Source organism: Schistocerca nitens, chromosome 8, assembly GCF_023898315.1.
Source record: "Schistocerca nitens isolate TAMUIC-IGC-003100 chromosome 8, iqSchNite1.1, whole genome shotgun sequence".
Classification (NCBI taxonomy): Eukaryota; Metazoa; Arthropoda; class Insecta; order Orthoptera; family Acrididae; genus Schistocerca; species Schistocerca nitens.
In genome coordinates, this window is record NC_064621.1 from 199,033,176 (window position 1) to 199,048,908 (window position 15,733).

The window sequence follows — 15,733 nt, forward strand, 5'->3', positions numbered from 1 at the left end:
AATCTTGCTCGATGCACTTAGCACAAGTGATTTCTGTTGTACAAGCACATTTTGTGGTACTTTAAATAATTGTCACTGGTCTCGATGCCTTAGCAGGGATTGATTTGGCACTTATTCTGCTTTCTACATCATTTTGGTACCATATTCTCTTCTTTTGTCTGTTCTTCTTCGGCTCTGTCATTCCCTCGAGTTCATTTGCCAGTTGAAGTATGAACTTCAACTTTCACCTTCAACTTTTGTAGTCCTGTCTTCCTCAGTTGCGTGTAATATTACGGTAGATTGATAATTTTTATTTATGGACAGTCAGACAGCAACTGAATAAAACACAATTTTAGTGCCATACGCGTTTTGCCTTTATTTTCTGCAAGGCATCATCAGTGGCAGGTTGTGTGGACAATTTCTTACATATTACGCTCCTGTTGCATTTTTGGTGTTGTTCTTCTTCTTATGAATGCCAATTTGCAGTTTTTTCCCACATTCCACATGAACTGAATGCTTGTTTTAATGCAATGTTTTGGTTTCTGTTGCCGACTGTCAAAAAAATAAAGGCGAAACGCGTAAGGCACTAAAATTGTGTTTTATTCAGTTGCTGTCAGACGGTCCATAAGTAAAAATTATTCTTCCTTTCAATTTTCTTGTTCATTACTATTTTTTAGATGGCCCATGCATTTATTGCGGCAGTGTCCAAGATGTTATGGAAGTCACACATTAACTATCTCCTACATGCAAGCTTTTTAGTATATTTATGGGTAATTCCGTCATAAACATCCACCCACACTTTGTTGCAATGTAGAATGTTAGGGTAACAGGCTTCTCCTTTCCTCCTCTGATTATTGCAGTGTACTTACAAGGGAAACTCCTCATTGCACCCCTCTCAGATTTAGTGGTAAGATGGCCTAGTGGATAGCCCGTCACAAATTGAACACAGATAAAGCAATGAAACAGGAAGTATGTGTACTGAACTGTGAAAACAGAAGCAAGACAGAAACAGTGAATGGTCCAAGCTGAAGATGTGCAACATCAAGCAGATTTGAATAACCACTGCATTGTGGTTATGTGATCATGATATTGGACTGTGAAGGAGGAGATCCGTGTTCAAATCTCCTACCTGTCCCCCCACCCCACCCCCACCCCCCACTTTTCTTTGAACTGTCCACCCAATCAGTGATGTGTCTGTCTGTTGTTTTCAAATCCACGATTTTGTCTTGGAGTAATGTCCGTATGCAACAGTGCGGTATAAGGAAGGGACCTCCAGCCTTATGTACTTCTTACTTGTTCCACACAAGTACCGAACATTATGACTCTTAAGTTCCATTTTGTCTCTCAAATTCCATCGTTGTAATGTAGTTCACACGTCAATGGCCGGACAGGAAGTTCACTATTCCCTGCAGGGAGGAGGGGACCACGAGTGAGATTTGAACAAGGATCTCTCGCTTTGCAATCACCACCGTGACACACACATCCATGATGCAGTGGTTCTTGCAGTCGCTTGATGTTCCAAATCTTGGGACTATTTGCTGTTTTTATTTTGCTTATTTTTTTCACATATCAGTATGTGCACCTTCACCCTGTTTTCATGCTTGATATGTATACAGTTTTTGACAGGCTATCCAGTGGGCTATTTTGCCACTAAATCTGAGGGAGGTGCAATGGGGGGAACTTCCCTTGTCTAAAGAATGACATTTTTACTCTTCTTTCCTTTCTACACAGTCATGGTGGTGCAGTCTGTGTTGTCAGTCTGGCACAAGATGACTTTTTTTTGGGGGGGGGGGGGGGGGAGGGGGACGTGTCTTTCAGTATTTGGCTTCTTTATGTCACCAGGGATGATGATCATTGTTGTGCAAACTAATGAAAATTTCTTTTGTTTGAGCTTCATAGCAAGTTGAAGGGATGTGAAAAAGTTGTCTGTTATTACATTTCTCCCTAGATTTAGTAATGTCTGCATTAAACATAGAACAACATACTCTCTGACTGGTTGCTTGCCTCTATGCGTGCCCTCTTTTCCAAGGTATGGGAAAGAATTACATATAAGTTGTCACTAGATATCGGCAACAATCAAGATACCTTATTTGTTGGGTTTGCTGGACATAACCCGACTGAACCAGCATCTTGTTTGTCTTCATTATAGCTGCTCATCTATGGTTATGATATCTCCTGGACAGTAAGACTGATTACTGTTTTCCGTGAATTTTGCCCAAATTTGAGATACAAAAGTGAATTTGTTGGCTGGTTCGCATTCAGCTGGGTCAATTTTCCATTTAATCAAAGAAATCTGAGAAGATTCTGAAATCTGCCTCTAGCATAATGTTGCAGAAGAGGTTAGGCCCTCTTGAAAGCAACCAATGGTCATTTGCACACATACCTTTTGCACAAGCTACAACCCGGAGCATAAACAATGGCTATTAAATTTTCCAGTGGCCCATGTGACATGATCCAATTATTACAAATATTTGATTCTGTTCATTTCTTCATGAAACATAGCACTGCTTCATCAAAAATAAGACTGAAATCACGGACGACAGTTACTTGTTGACAAGTGTTATGTAATGAGACCCCTCTCTCTTCAGACTGTTCACTGTCAATCTCCTTCCAAAAGATGGAAAAATGGCAATCTCCCACTCGGTTCTATCCCTAGGAACCGTTTTTGCAGAGGCTTCCAAGTGGGCTTGCTGCAATAGATGAGTTGAGAATAGATGCAGATCAGCATCTGAATCCTTCATCCGCTAATCCCTCTTCATTCATACCATCATCTTCACTTGCCTGTAGTACAAAATTCTAATGTTTATCGCAGAAGTCAATTTCTGAATCAGACTCAGAATTCTGTAAGAGAAGTAATATTTCTTCACCTGAAAGTCCACACTGATGAGACATATTTTAAGAGTCTTTCATGGACAAAGAACATTACCTAAATCAATGATATAAAGTGTAACAGACTGGAATGTGAATCTGCCAAGATGGAAAGTGCACCTACCAAGACACAACAATGAGCAGTAACAACTCTGCACGATTTTAAAATGTTGCAACTTCACTCTTGGATTATTGGCAATATATTCAGAAGAAAAAATTGGAGCTGTCTCAAACTGATCCCTTCAACTGCTTCAGGTACACTGAATAAAATGTGATGAAAATATCAATATTTGGTAAATTCGTCATCAAGACAAGAAAGAATTAGGAAAATTCAAATGATTTTATGAATAATGCAAAACATGTTGAGTATGACACTTAAGACAAACATATGACAGAGGTCATTTTGACCTCTTCTGCAGTTTCAGTGCTTTACTGTACCATCCTATGGCAAGAGAAATATGTGGGAACACAGAGGCAGGCATTGAGGCGGGACGGGGTGGGCATCGACGCGGGGGCGGACGTGGAGGCAGAGGTGAAGGAGGGCGTGGAGGCAGAAGACAAGGAGGCACTTTTGAAGCAGAGGAAGGTGTCGAGGCAGACATGGACTTTGAAGTGGAGGAGGGCATGGAGGCAGAGGCAGGTGTGGAGTTGGAGATGGAGGCAGTGTGGACGTGAGGTAGGGGTTAATGTAGACTGAGGTTAGGATTATGGGATCGAAGGATATGTAGCCAAGACGACTCCCATCTATATAATCCAGATTAGTCCCATTACGGATCACATACTCTTCGCAATGGATGGTTGTATGGTCCTCTACTTTACAAACAAGGTAATGTAGGGGGGGGGGGGCTTTATACTGGGCCACAGAAGACATAGAGTTGGTCTCCATGGTTTAGAATGGTTGTTTGTTCTCTTTCCTCTCAGCATTTACTTTACTGCTTAATTTATCTACAATACTCAGCAAATACTGCTAAAGATATGGATTATGTAATATCACTTCAACAAACACGACATGATAACCGATAATAACAAACACAAATATTACAGTAATATGTTGAAATACTGAAGAAAGTCATCCAGAAATTAATATTTTATTCAATGACGAAAGGCGCATATCACGAATTACCTGCGAGCAATGCTTGCAGACTGGGCGCAGATACACTAGCACTGGAGGCACTTCCTGAGGAGCTTGTGTCGGCAGCTGGTAATAACTGGCCTGATAACCTCCTGGTCGCTGCTACAGCGGGCAATGAAGCAGTGCCGAGAATTCTGCCTGAGTGATTGACTGTCACTGCTTGTGGCTGAGGGGCCGTTTTACTTGTACCTAAGAAAAGTAATCATCATGATCAGAAATCCTATCAGGTTACCTTCCATTCAGAAAACTGTTGCACTCAGTGACTGTCATATTGACATATTGACTTGTAAATTGTAGATTGCAGCGATCAGTCATCCTTTTTAAATTTTATTATTTAAAAAGGACAACTGATTGGTGCAATTTATAATTTACAAGAAAACCTATACTGATTATTGTATGTGCTTATGTACTAAAATTTATCTTGTTCATTCATTACTATATGGAACAAAATAAGCACTAATACAAAATCAGCTGAAATTAGTTTAAGTGTACACACAATACCAACATTTAACATCCAAACCATAGAATGAAAACGAAAACTGAAAATGTAAATAATACACAATCTCTGTAAATAATCGTTTTCATTACAGATGCTGACTGTACTTCACAAATTAAATTTGCTGAACAGTCTCTGTCGACGAAGCTTTCCAGTCCTGTGACGTTTGGAACTCCGGTACCTCCTCGTACAATGGCCACTGTCAGCCATCCATTGCCATGCGTAAATGTATCGTTAATGTCAATACTAAAATTCAGTCTACATCCACAAAATACAGCGGGTCCATCTAGAAGACAGTGTGCGGCTACGGATTTTACTGTATTCTTCTTCTTGTCTGCAGCTGATGTTGTCATTTCCACATCCTCAATGGTTTTATATATTGTCTGTCTTGCGCGTCGTCGTAGCCTTCTATATCTCATCTTGGCAGCGTTCAATGCAGTTGCCTGTGCGACAGCAGCAGCGCGACTGACCTTTAGAAGGCATCGCTCGCTTACGTAACGGCGAGATAAGTGCGCACAGCGCTCGCTGCCAGTGTAAACTCGGCCTCACGCGTTATCGCTCCCATGTTAAAATACATAGGCAAACTCGGAGGCACGGCCCTAGTAATTTTAAGGGCCATGCCTCCTGCTCGGGCGGTTGCGCAATCACACAATGGACCCGCCGTATTTTGTGGATGTAGACTGAATTTTAGTATTGACATTAACGATACATTTACGCATGGCAATGGATGGCTGACAGTGGCCATTGTACGAGGAGGTACCGGAGTTCCAAACGTCACAGGACTGGAAAGCTTCGTCGACAGAGACATCATCGCTTACAAAACTTTTCATGTGACAGAAAATGCAAATAAAGACTTTGGAAAATCAACCTATATGTCACCCTCACCCTTTGTCCTGTCTATTACATCTACATCCACAAAATACGGCGGGTCCATCTAGAAGAGAGTGTGCGGCTACGGATTTTACTGTATACTTCTTCTTGTCTGCAGCTGATGTTGTCATTTCCACATCCTCAACGGTTTTATATATTGTCTCTCTAGCGCGTCGTCATAGCCATCTATATCTCATCTTGGCAGCGTTCAATGCAGTTCCCTGTGCGACAGCAGAAGCGCGACTGACCTTTAGAAGGCATCGCTCGCTTACGTAACGGCGAGATAAGTGCGCACAGCGCGTATTTGTGTGGTGTAAGGGAAAAGGTGTGTGTGAATATGTTAAATTTGTTGGTGATTGTACATTGTATTTTCATAAATAAATTGATCTGTAGCGTAGCCCTGAATACTAGGTTAGGTTGGGTGTTTTTTTCTGGCAGGGGGGGTCATAGAGTATGCTACAGCAAGTAGCGCCGCGTCAGAGTCCGCGGCGCGCTCGTGTGATTGCGCAACCACCCGAGCAGTAGGCACGGCCCTTAAAATTACTAGGGCCGTGCCGCCGAGTTTGCCTATGTATTTTAACATGGGAGCGATAACGCGTGAGGCCGAGTTTACACTGGCAGCGAGCGCTGTGCGCACTTATCTCGCCGTTACGTAAGCGAGCGATGCCTTCTAAAGGTCAGTCGCGCTGCTGCTGTCGCACAGGCAACTGCATTGAACGCTGCCAAGATGAGATATAGAAGGCTACGACGACGCGCAAGACAGACAATATATAAAACCATTGAGGATGTGGAAATGACAACATCAGCTGCAGACAAGAAGAAGAATACAGTAAAATCCGTAGCCGCACACTCTCTCCTAGATGGACCCGCCGTATTTTGTAGATGTAGACTGAATTTTAGTATTGACATTAATGATACATTCACGCATGGCAATGGATGGCTGACAGTGGCCATTGTACGAGGAGGTACCGGAGTTCCAAACAATTCAAAGTTGTTACCTTCATCACAACAAGCACTATAATACTAAGTCCTTCACAATGATTTTGCTACAGTTAAATTTCCTAATGTATGCAAGCATTGTACCTCTAGGTCTACATAGATACTCTACAAACCACTGTACAGTGTGTGGCGGCGGATACCCTGTACCACCACTAGTCATTTCTTTTCCTGCTCCACTCGCATTTAGGGCAAGAGAAAAACGACTGTCTGTAGGTCTCCATACAAATCCTTATTTCTCTAATCTTATCTGCATGGTCCTTTTGTGCGATGTATGTTAGTGATAGTAGAATCATTCGGTGGTCAGCTTCAAATGCCAGTTCTGTACATTTTCTCAATAGTGCTTCTCAAAAAGAATGTTGCCTTCCCTTCAGGAATTCCCATTTGAGTTCTTGAAGCATCTCCATAACACTTAGGTATTGTTCAAACCTACCGGTAAAAAATCTAGCAGCCCACCTCTGAATTGCTTTGATGTTCTTCAATCTTGCCCCCCTGCCCTCCCCTGGTACGGATCCCAAACTCTCAAGCAGTACTCTTAAGTCGCACCAGCATCCTACATGCAACCTCCTTTACAGGTGAGCCACTCCTAAAATTCTTCCAATAAATCGAAGTTGACCATTCGCCTTCCTTACTACAGCAAAAAGGTTGTAAGAATCTGAGCACAAGTTATGGTAAGGGAAGAAACTTGCCTGCGACGTTTTCAAAGGGACTATTCTAGGATTTGTCTTAAGCAAGTTTGGGAAACCATCAGAAAACTAAACGTGGATGACTGGACAGGGATTTGAACTACTGACCTCCATAATGTGTGTCCGAAATCTCAACCACTATGCCGCCTTGCAGTCTCTTATGTGCGCAACTTGTGGAATAAAAGTCTTTGAACGTTATCAAATATGATTTCAGGAAAGAATGTAAATGGAATTTAACTAATGTAAAGACAACTACATAGTAGATTACAGAAATACTGTAATGGGTTTAGTGCAAAAAGGCACGAGTAATGTTACTCCAGATCACGTAATAATCAGATTACTTATTATTAAGGCAAAACAAGTACCAGCATAAATAGTTCTGCTGACACTGAAAAGATGTCACAGACAACACGACATTGCTAAGTAACCTATACATTGTAATGTCACAGAACTGCCAATGTTGTCATTTTCCACAAAGAAATGTTGGACCTACGCAAGGTCTGTCGCAGGTCAATGTAGTCAGCCATACCAATTCGGAGTTTCTGAGCCATAGTGTTGCAAACAATGTGGATTTATCACACAGCTAACTGTATCATAAAGTTGGCTGTGGTGTCTCAGGAGCACCTTTTTTCCTATGGTTTCAAGCCATGAACCCGGATGAGCTGCAGCTATTCTACAAATTAAGTCTCAGGAGCACTTTCAAATCTCTCACTTCACAGAATGCACACAACAAAAACTTCACAGAATGCACACAACAAAAACAATGAGCTGTGTGCTCTACAACAATCCCACAGTGGGCAATGTTTTGAGTACTCATCATGGGGTTCTCTTCTGTGCGTTTAAGGACATCATCTTTAAAGTTGAGATTGTGGCATAGCTGTGGAGCAACACAGTCAACACTGCTAGTTGGGATTGTACCAGCTTTATTGTTGTACTCAGATAAAAATTCTATGAGATGTCTTAATTACAACCTGCATCCTATTCTCATTTTGTGAGTGTACTGTGATGCGGGAGATTTGAAAGTGATTCCATCTTAAAACTTATTTTAGATCCAAACAGTGCATTTCCAGACATGGGTTATTATCAAAACGTGAAGTAGTGGTCGATGCGTCCCCCAATATTATAGGTGCAGTTCTGTTCTATAAATACCCAATGGCAGGGAAGCCCTAAGGCATATGGTTTTAAGACTTTATCCACCTCACAACAACACTACTTTCAAACAGAATGGGAGGACCTCACTGTCATCTACATAGTCCAGAACCTTAAATTAACAATGTAGGAAAAGATAGAGTGCTACTTACTGTACACAAGACACATCAAGTTGCAGGAGATCTGCGCAATTAAAAAGACACTCGCTTGTAGCTTTCAGCCACAGCCTTCATCTGTAAACACACACACACACACACACACACACACACACACACACACACACACACACACACACACACAACTGCTGTAAACACACACACACACACGCACACATATGCGCGCGACTGCCAACTCCAGCATCTCAGGCCAGGATGCACTGAATGGCATTCTGGCCCGAGATGCTGAAGTTGGTAGTCGTGTGTGTGTGTGTGTGTGTGTGTGTGTGTGTGTGGGCGCGCGCACGTGCGTGCGTGCGTGGGCGCGCGCGCGCAGTCTATTGACCAACATGAATAGATGTGTTTCCAGATCAATTCAAATCTCTATTCTGCCATTTCAGCTTTCCCCTTAACATCATGTGATGCTGTGTCCATCATCTACAAGGACCAGACGTTACTCTGCCTCCTAAATCAAGAGTTTCTGTTGTGAGTCTCAAGATGATAACCACTGCCATGTCCTGATTTCTCCCTCTCTTCAGGCCCAAGTGCTGCACCTCTTGTACATAGCCCACTGGGGTATACACTGGATGAAAAGTTGAGTGTGACAACACATATTGTGGGCTGACATTGACTCTGGCATTGTGGACCTAGCCCACTAGTGTTGTGCCAGGTCACTACCTGGCACAACACTGCAGCGCCGTAGGAGCGTATCCACCTAAATGTTGCTGCCCCAATTTTGGGCTCCAAGTGGTTGGTTGTCAAAGATTCTTTCTTTCAATTCACTTTTTCATCAAGAATGTCCTAGGTCTCAACTGTGTTATTATTACAGTCCTGGATAAAATCTTTGCTCTCGAAGGCACCACGCACACTACGGTTTCAGATACTGAGACGGATTTCACCTCTTATGACTGAACAGTTTTGTGCCCGTAATGGGATTCAACATCTCAGTACTGTGCTTTTCCATTCAACCTCCAATAGCAACACACAATATTTTGTCCAAACATTAAAGAACCAGCTCTGAAAAGAAATGACATCTAATGCTGTACTAAAGACCTATGTAGTTTTCTAGTGACTTTAAGGACAAGTTTGTTTGACGGCCACACCCCAGCAGGGCGAGTTACTGGCCACACTCATTTTTTGCACTTGGGTATGTCGCTCCTACCACCAGCAAATGTTGTCAGCGAGGGCTCTTTCATTCCACGTGGGCGTCCAGTGTGGGGCCACAAGTTCCAACACCACCAACTTGGACCCTCGGTATGAAATCCACCCGTCATGGGTCCATGATGTAAATTGTGGCCTCTGCCCACAGCCTTCCATGGCACCATCAAAATCAACTTTGTCATCATCATCATCATCATCATGGTTAGCAGCCATCTGCATCTCCACACCTGGTGGAGCTTCTGTTGCAGTGGCGACTCACGCAACTTCCATCGAGCCTCGTTCTGCCCTGACCATCCGCAGAAACACCCTTGGGCACCGATCTGCTGCCCTTCCTGGTGGCAGCTCCACACCGGGCACCACACGCTTCTTTTTCCATGGCTGTTACTGCTTGAGGGGAAAAGGGATGTAATGGCATCTCTCAATATCAGTACAGAAACAGAGCATATCCCAATATTAGTATAGAAACAGTAGCTGGTGGAACACCACTGTCAACCACCGCAGAGCCAATACCTAGATGGCATCTCTGACCAGGGGTGCTCTCAGACATGGCCACACCTACCAGAATCGTGTATATAAGCTCACCCAGGGGCGGTCTGATCAGATGTGTGAAATGAACACGGTTGGACTGCCCGCTTAAAGATAACCTGCACTGATCCATGTTGTGTTCTGAACTATTCAGTCTCAATCTGTTGAACAAACCGGGGGGACTATTAGTTTTGAGTGTAATTACCTTTACAAAAGATACAGTAAATGTCTCGACAAAATATCATGTGGATACTCACATTACGTTGTCCAACTTCCGATTTACGTCATAAAAGATGTGAAAACTAATTTTGTTAGAGGAGAAAATGATGAAAAACACACAAGTATTTAACTTACCTGCATTTCCAGCAGTATTAATAGGAACACTTGTGAATGTATTTGCATAACCACTGTTGTTGCCCAAGGCAAAGTCTTGTGGCTGCTGCGACGTCGAAGGGGACCCTAATGCAGGAAGTGAGGATTTCACTTGTAGCTGCTGCTGAGGCTGTGCCTGGGTCTGAGTCACCTGCATCTGATGCTGGGCTATTACTCCACTGTTCTGCTCAACAACATTAGCAATAGAGACACCACTGCTATTCACTATGTTGTTATGGTTTATACGACGCGAGTTCAGCAGATTGGCTAGAGTCATCTTTCCTGGACTTGACGTAAGGATCTTATGCTGCTGAACACTAGAACCTGCCACACTGCTGTTAATTAGTTGCTGAGAGTTTGTCAGGCTATTGCTGTTCAGAAGGCTGAGTATCGCTGCATTATTCGTCGCCGGCTGTCCGGGTGCTGCATTTGACGTGCCGACAGAAGGGATGACCGTCGAAGAAGACGCTGCTGCAGCTGCGGCAGCCACTGCTGCAGCCGCTGCCGCATTTGCGGCTGAAAAAGAAGGTAATTTGGTTAATAAGGTGGCAGACATGAATCAACAAACAACATACATGCAATAAATAATTTCCATGTCCTTGTGAAGCTCAATGAGACAAAGCATTCAATCTTTTATTGACAACTTCCATCACTGTCACAAGCTACTGACAGTACAATGGTTGCCGACAAGGGTCACCTGGAACCTAAGATTAGACATCTACTATTTGTTTGCTGATAAAACAGCAATGGAGAATGACATATTATGTGACCAATGTTCCATAAATAGTGTGAAGATGAAAGACAATCTTAAATTGAGGCACTGCTTCTTGGCAAGTGTATTCATGTCACAATTGTCAAAGGTCACCGTTTTACTTTTTAGTCTTCAAATCATACTACACATAATATTCAAGATTAAATGCTTCCCCCTTAACATTATAAAAATAAAATTGTAAATAATTTTTCACTCGATTTACTGGCCAGTTATTAGCAATACTTTTCTTCTCTTTTGTAGCCTCATTCTTTTCTAAAGTGATGGATCAAATACAACAGACAATGATGAGCAATGTGCTCATTATAAAGTTTCTTTACCATAAAATCAACAACCTGCAATGTTATTGAAAACAGTTATATTAAGTTGTTCTACAAAATTCTGCTTCTTATATAAGATTACAGAACATAAGGATTCTGTGAAGAACAGGAATTACTGAATAATAATCCGGTTCTTGTGACTCGCATATTTTCCACACAGCCCATGGTGCCAGACATTGATTTCGCTAACCATACATGTCAAGAAACAGGTGCATTAGTAGATTCTCTGTAGAAATTTAATAAAGCTCAGGTCATGAAAGTACTTATGTTTTATTGTTACAACTGATTAAAGAGATTATTATTATTATTATTATTATTATTATTATTATTATTATTATTATTATTAAGAGTTTAAAGCAAGACTTCACAACAAATGTGCTCTGTGATCAAATGATCAGGAGAGACCTGCAAGCAGACGGTCAGCAGTCTTGCAAGCAGTGAGTACTGTAGCCCCTTCAACGGTACGGGAAATGCAGTGGTGAGACATATCGACACTTGTATAAATGAGGAAATCGATACCAAGGGAAACGTTTGGAGAAATCTATGCTACAGATCAGTGCACAGTGAGTGATGGAAGCTTTTTCATTTTCCAATTCAGATGTGCTATGTATCCCAATTTTTGGTGTAATACTGTGTTGTTAGCAGCTCATGGAGTCTCTACAAACTGAGAAGGCTTTTAAGGCAAGAGTTTTAATAGACTGCAGAGCTGGTAACATGGCAACCAGCTCTGCAGTGTATACACTACATACATTCAGCAGTGTGTGCTTCTCGTGCCACCTTGAATGTGCAAAAGCAAAACTGACCTAGTCGCTGACTTTTGGTCCACCCGTGAAGATGTATGTCAAATTTGGGTCGACATGGAGAATTTAATGTAAAGGCCTGTGAGAATGGTGGGATCAGCATTTTTCTTAGGACCACAAAAGAAGTCTATCCAAACCATAGGACTGAGTACATACCATAGGGGATGCCAAGAGGGGAACTTATGGGAGACAGACAAGAGAGGTAGTTGAAGATCATTGCATAGAGCTTCCTATTGTATCCCACCTGATCTAGCCATTTTTGGTCTATCCCATCTCTGGGCAATTCGTACACAAGATGAACTGCTGGTTGTTAAACATAGTTGAGTAACATGGACTGATACGCATATGAAAGACTGTGACTACATAGGTAACCAATAGTTGCTGACATCTTATCGTCAATGGTGACATATCAGCTTCTACAGCAGGCCATCTGTAGGGCTCATATGGAAAGCTCTAGTTACCAGCTGCTTACCACTCTGGCGAATAGGGCCCAACAAGCTCAGTACTGATGTTGCTGCCGACTCTTAAGCAGTACATCCATAGTCCACACGGGATAAAATCAAAGCTTTGTAGATTTATAGAATTTCAAAAGAACTGTGTGGTATACACTCCATGACGTGCTGCTGAGAAAACTGAATGTATGAAGTTTCCTCATCCAATCTGCCTTAAACCGGCGTACATTTGATAAGCATGTTAACTTATTGATAAGTAAGAGGCCTTAGAATTAGAAAGTTTCAACGACTTCGAGTGACTGTATACTGAGCTAATGTTCTGGATGTGGGTGCACAACGTCTACAAAAATGCATAACACGAGTTTATACATGTGATATTAATGATTAAGGGCCTAGTTATATACTTTCAGTATGGCTCCTTGAGGTTGACCTACTTTGGTGCGCAATGATGTAGAGCTGTAATACCAGCAAAGACCACCCACATACAGCGACTGTGAAACCAAAGGTCCAACAGCAGTCACGATCCCATCAATTACGATAGTAAAGAGGGTCATGCAAAACACTGTAGAACTCACATCCACTAAATGGAAGAATAAATAGTTTTGCTCTGTCAGGTGCTTTCACATCAGGAAATTAACATGGCAGATACAACATGCAGACACTTTGGCGAAGTGTGCCACATAACATTCAGTAATGACTGTCGGATTAGTACAGATGTTACTACTGAGGGAGATGCCAGAAATTATTGTACACGGTGGGTGGCCACAAATGTGGTGAAATTTACTCCACACTTAGGATGATGGGGTGTTGGCTCTCATAGATACATACTGTTCCCAGCACACCTGCTTGCAATTTTTTATTACAATTCACACTTTTGCTCAAAGTCTCTTGAATGCTATCAAATGTTCCATAGAAGGATAACATTTGTATTTAGAATGAAATTTTCACTCTACAGCAGAGTGTGCGCTGATATGAAACTTCCTGGCAGATTAAAACTGTGTGCCGGACCGAGTTTGGAAGGTAGGAGACGAGGTACTGGTGGAATTAAAGCTGTAAGGACGGGGCGTGAGTCATGCTTGGGTAGCTCAGTCGGTAGAGCACTTGCTCGCGAAAGGCAAAGGTTCCGAGTTTGAGTCTCGGTTCGGTACACAGTTTTAATCTGCCAGGAAGTTTAACATTTGTATTGTTGGAGTGCCCTTCAACATTCTCTGACAGCCGCCACAATGTCTTGAGACCACCACACACCACAGGAGGAATAGGACATCTTAGCTTCTGCAGCGTGTACAGCCATGTCAATAGTTTCTTGAATAACTCCTTCAATAGCTTTATCTTGACTGGTTTCAAAAGCTGCTTTGGAGGTGCAAGCTTGTCAAGCTGGCTTTCTGAAGGGTCCAATGTGGCACACGTTATATTAGTCAGTAGTCTGAGAAAGAGGGACTGATAGGAAAATGGTTCCTGTCACAGAGGCCATTATGGATGGACCACTGAATCACTGAATCAAGCGTAACACGCTCAGGCAGCAGAGAGTACAATCTATGGTCCATTTCTGAAATTAATTGTTCCATTATTTGGTCCTTGTCAACTGTGGTTTTGCTTCAAAGGATTTCTAAGAACCGTGTCTTCTGAAGTGCCACACCAACTATGGAGTGAGTAACCATTAACTGACGGAGTTTTGCCAGGTGGAAATGGTAGCCATTACAGTTCCATTGAAGGAAAGTCAGATTGGAAACTGAAACAGCAGTGAACAGGAAATGGGAGTACAAATAACTATGGTGCTGAGTCACATTCCATCTGAATGTGAGAGTCTCATGGGCTCAACCTCTAAAGGGGATGAAAGCCAGATCAACCCAGAACAGCAGAATTCATTTTAACTTTTGATTTATCCTTCTTATCCCTGCAAATTTTTAATTTCTGTGTGGTTAACAGTGACATGCCACTAGGGCCAAGTATCAGTTTGAGACCTTGTCATCATGCTAAATGTGTACTTTGACACAATGCTTGCTAAGTTACACTTACTTTCAATTGGGAGAAGTTGTTCAGGTTGTTCAAACTACTACTTAATGTTTACAGATGTGACGGTTTGTTCAGAAGGACTGCCCACATGCTCCTTACAAATAGTGCAGTGGAAGAACATATGTCCAAGTTTCTGGAACCTAAGGTGCCTCGCAGGAGGAGGAAACTATGTCCTAACATCACACCTATAACACACGACCTTAAAAGATTGAACACTGCCCTTCAAGGGTAGGATGAAAGCTCCAGGGTCCACCCTGTCATCCTTAGGTTCTATCTGGTTGCAACAAACAAAATGGACTCCATGCCACTATAGCTTAGCACAGAGTTCATGTGGTTGTAACATCTGGTCCTGATAGAAGATGAACCCTCTTGAGTTCGTTACAAGGGGAGTGTAACTGGCATATCCTTGAGCTCATCATACACTTTAAGTGCTTGTGATTGGTTAGCATAAAATGTCTAGATCATCAAAGATCTATTTCTCATCTTCTCTATTGCATAATTCCTCCAAACCAATCTTCAACATATTCCCCAAAAAATTGTGGCTTTGTTGTTACAAAAGATCCTCTACCTGTTCTGCAGCATACTAAGCCCATGGAGTTGTAAGCCTCTGCATTAAAATGCTTGCTTTCTAGCCACTGTTATGGCATGGCCAGTAGTATGGGTGATCTTGATCCATTTCATTGTAGACCATCCATCCCTACGTCACTCACATCACATGCCCTTATGCCACTCACTCTGGTCGGAGGAATTCCCCACGGGCTCCATCCCACCATGGCAAAGGCTACCTGCTATAGTAGCCGTTGCCTGATTGGACAGGCACACTCAGTGGCTTACTTGGGGAGGTTACAGCTTCAGGCATCAGGGTTGCTACCTCAGCATTGTCAGGGGGTTACAATCATGACTGGGGCATCCCTTTCCCCCCTCCCTCAAATGGAGTGCTTACTGTTCTGGGGTTTGAGGTGGATAGATTACACACCAAGTAAGGTGTAC

At 42.5% G+C, this 15,733-nt stretch overlaps 1 protein-coding gene across 2 annotated transcripts in view; it reads right to left on the reverse strand.

Annotated features, from left to right (window-relative positions):
- The window catches only part of LOC126198837 (putative mediator of RNA polymerase II transcription subunit 26), a 308,309-nt gene that overhangs the window by 170,014 nt on the left and 122,562 nt on the right, over positions 1-15,733 (reverse strand). For both annotated transcript variants that reach the window (XM_049935414.1, XM_049935415.1), the window contains exons 11-12: positions 10,372-10,905; positions 3,971-4,168 (exon numbers count right to left, since the gene is read on the reverse strand). In XM_049935414.1, the coding sequence (XP_049791371.1) occupies positions 3,971-4,168; positions 10,372-10,905 (732 nt within the window). The remainder of the gene's footprint in view (positions 1-3,970; positions 4,169-10,371; positions 10,906-15,733) is intronic.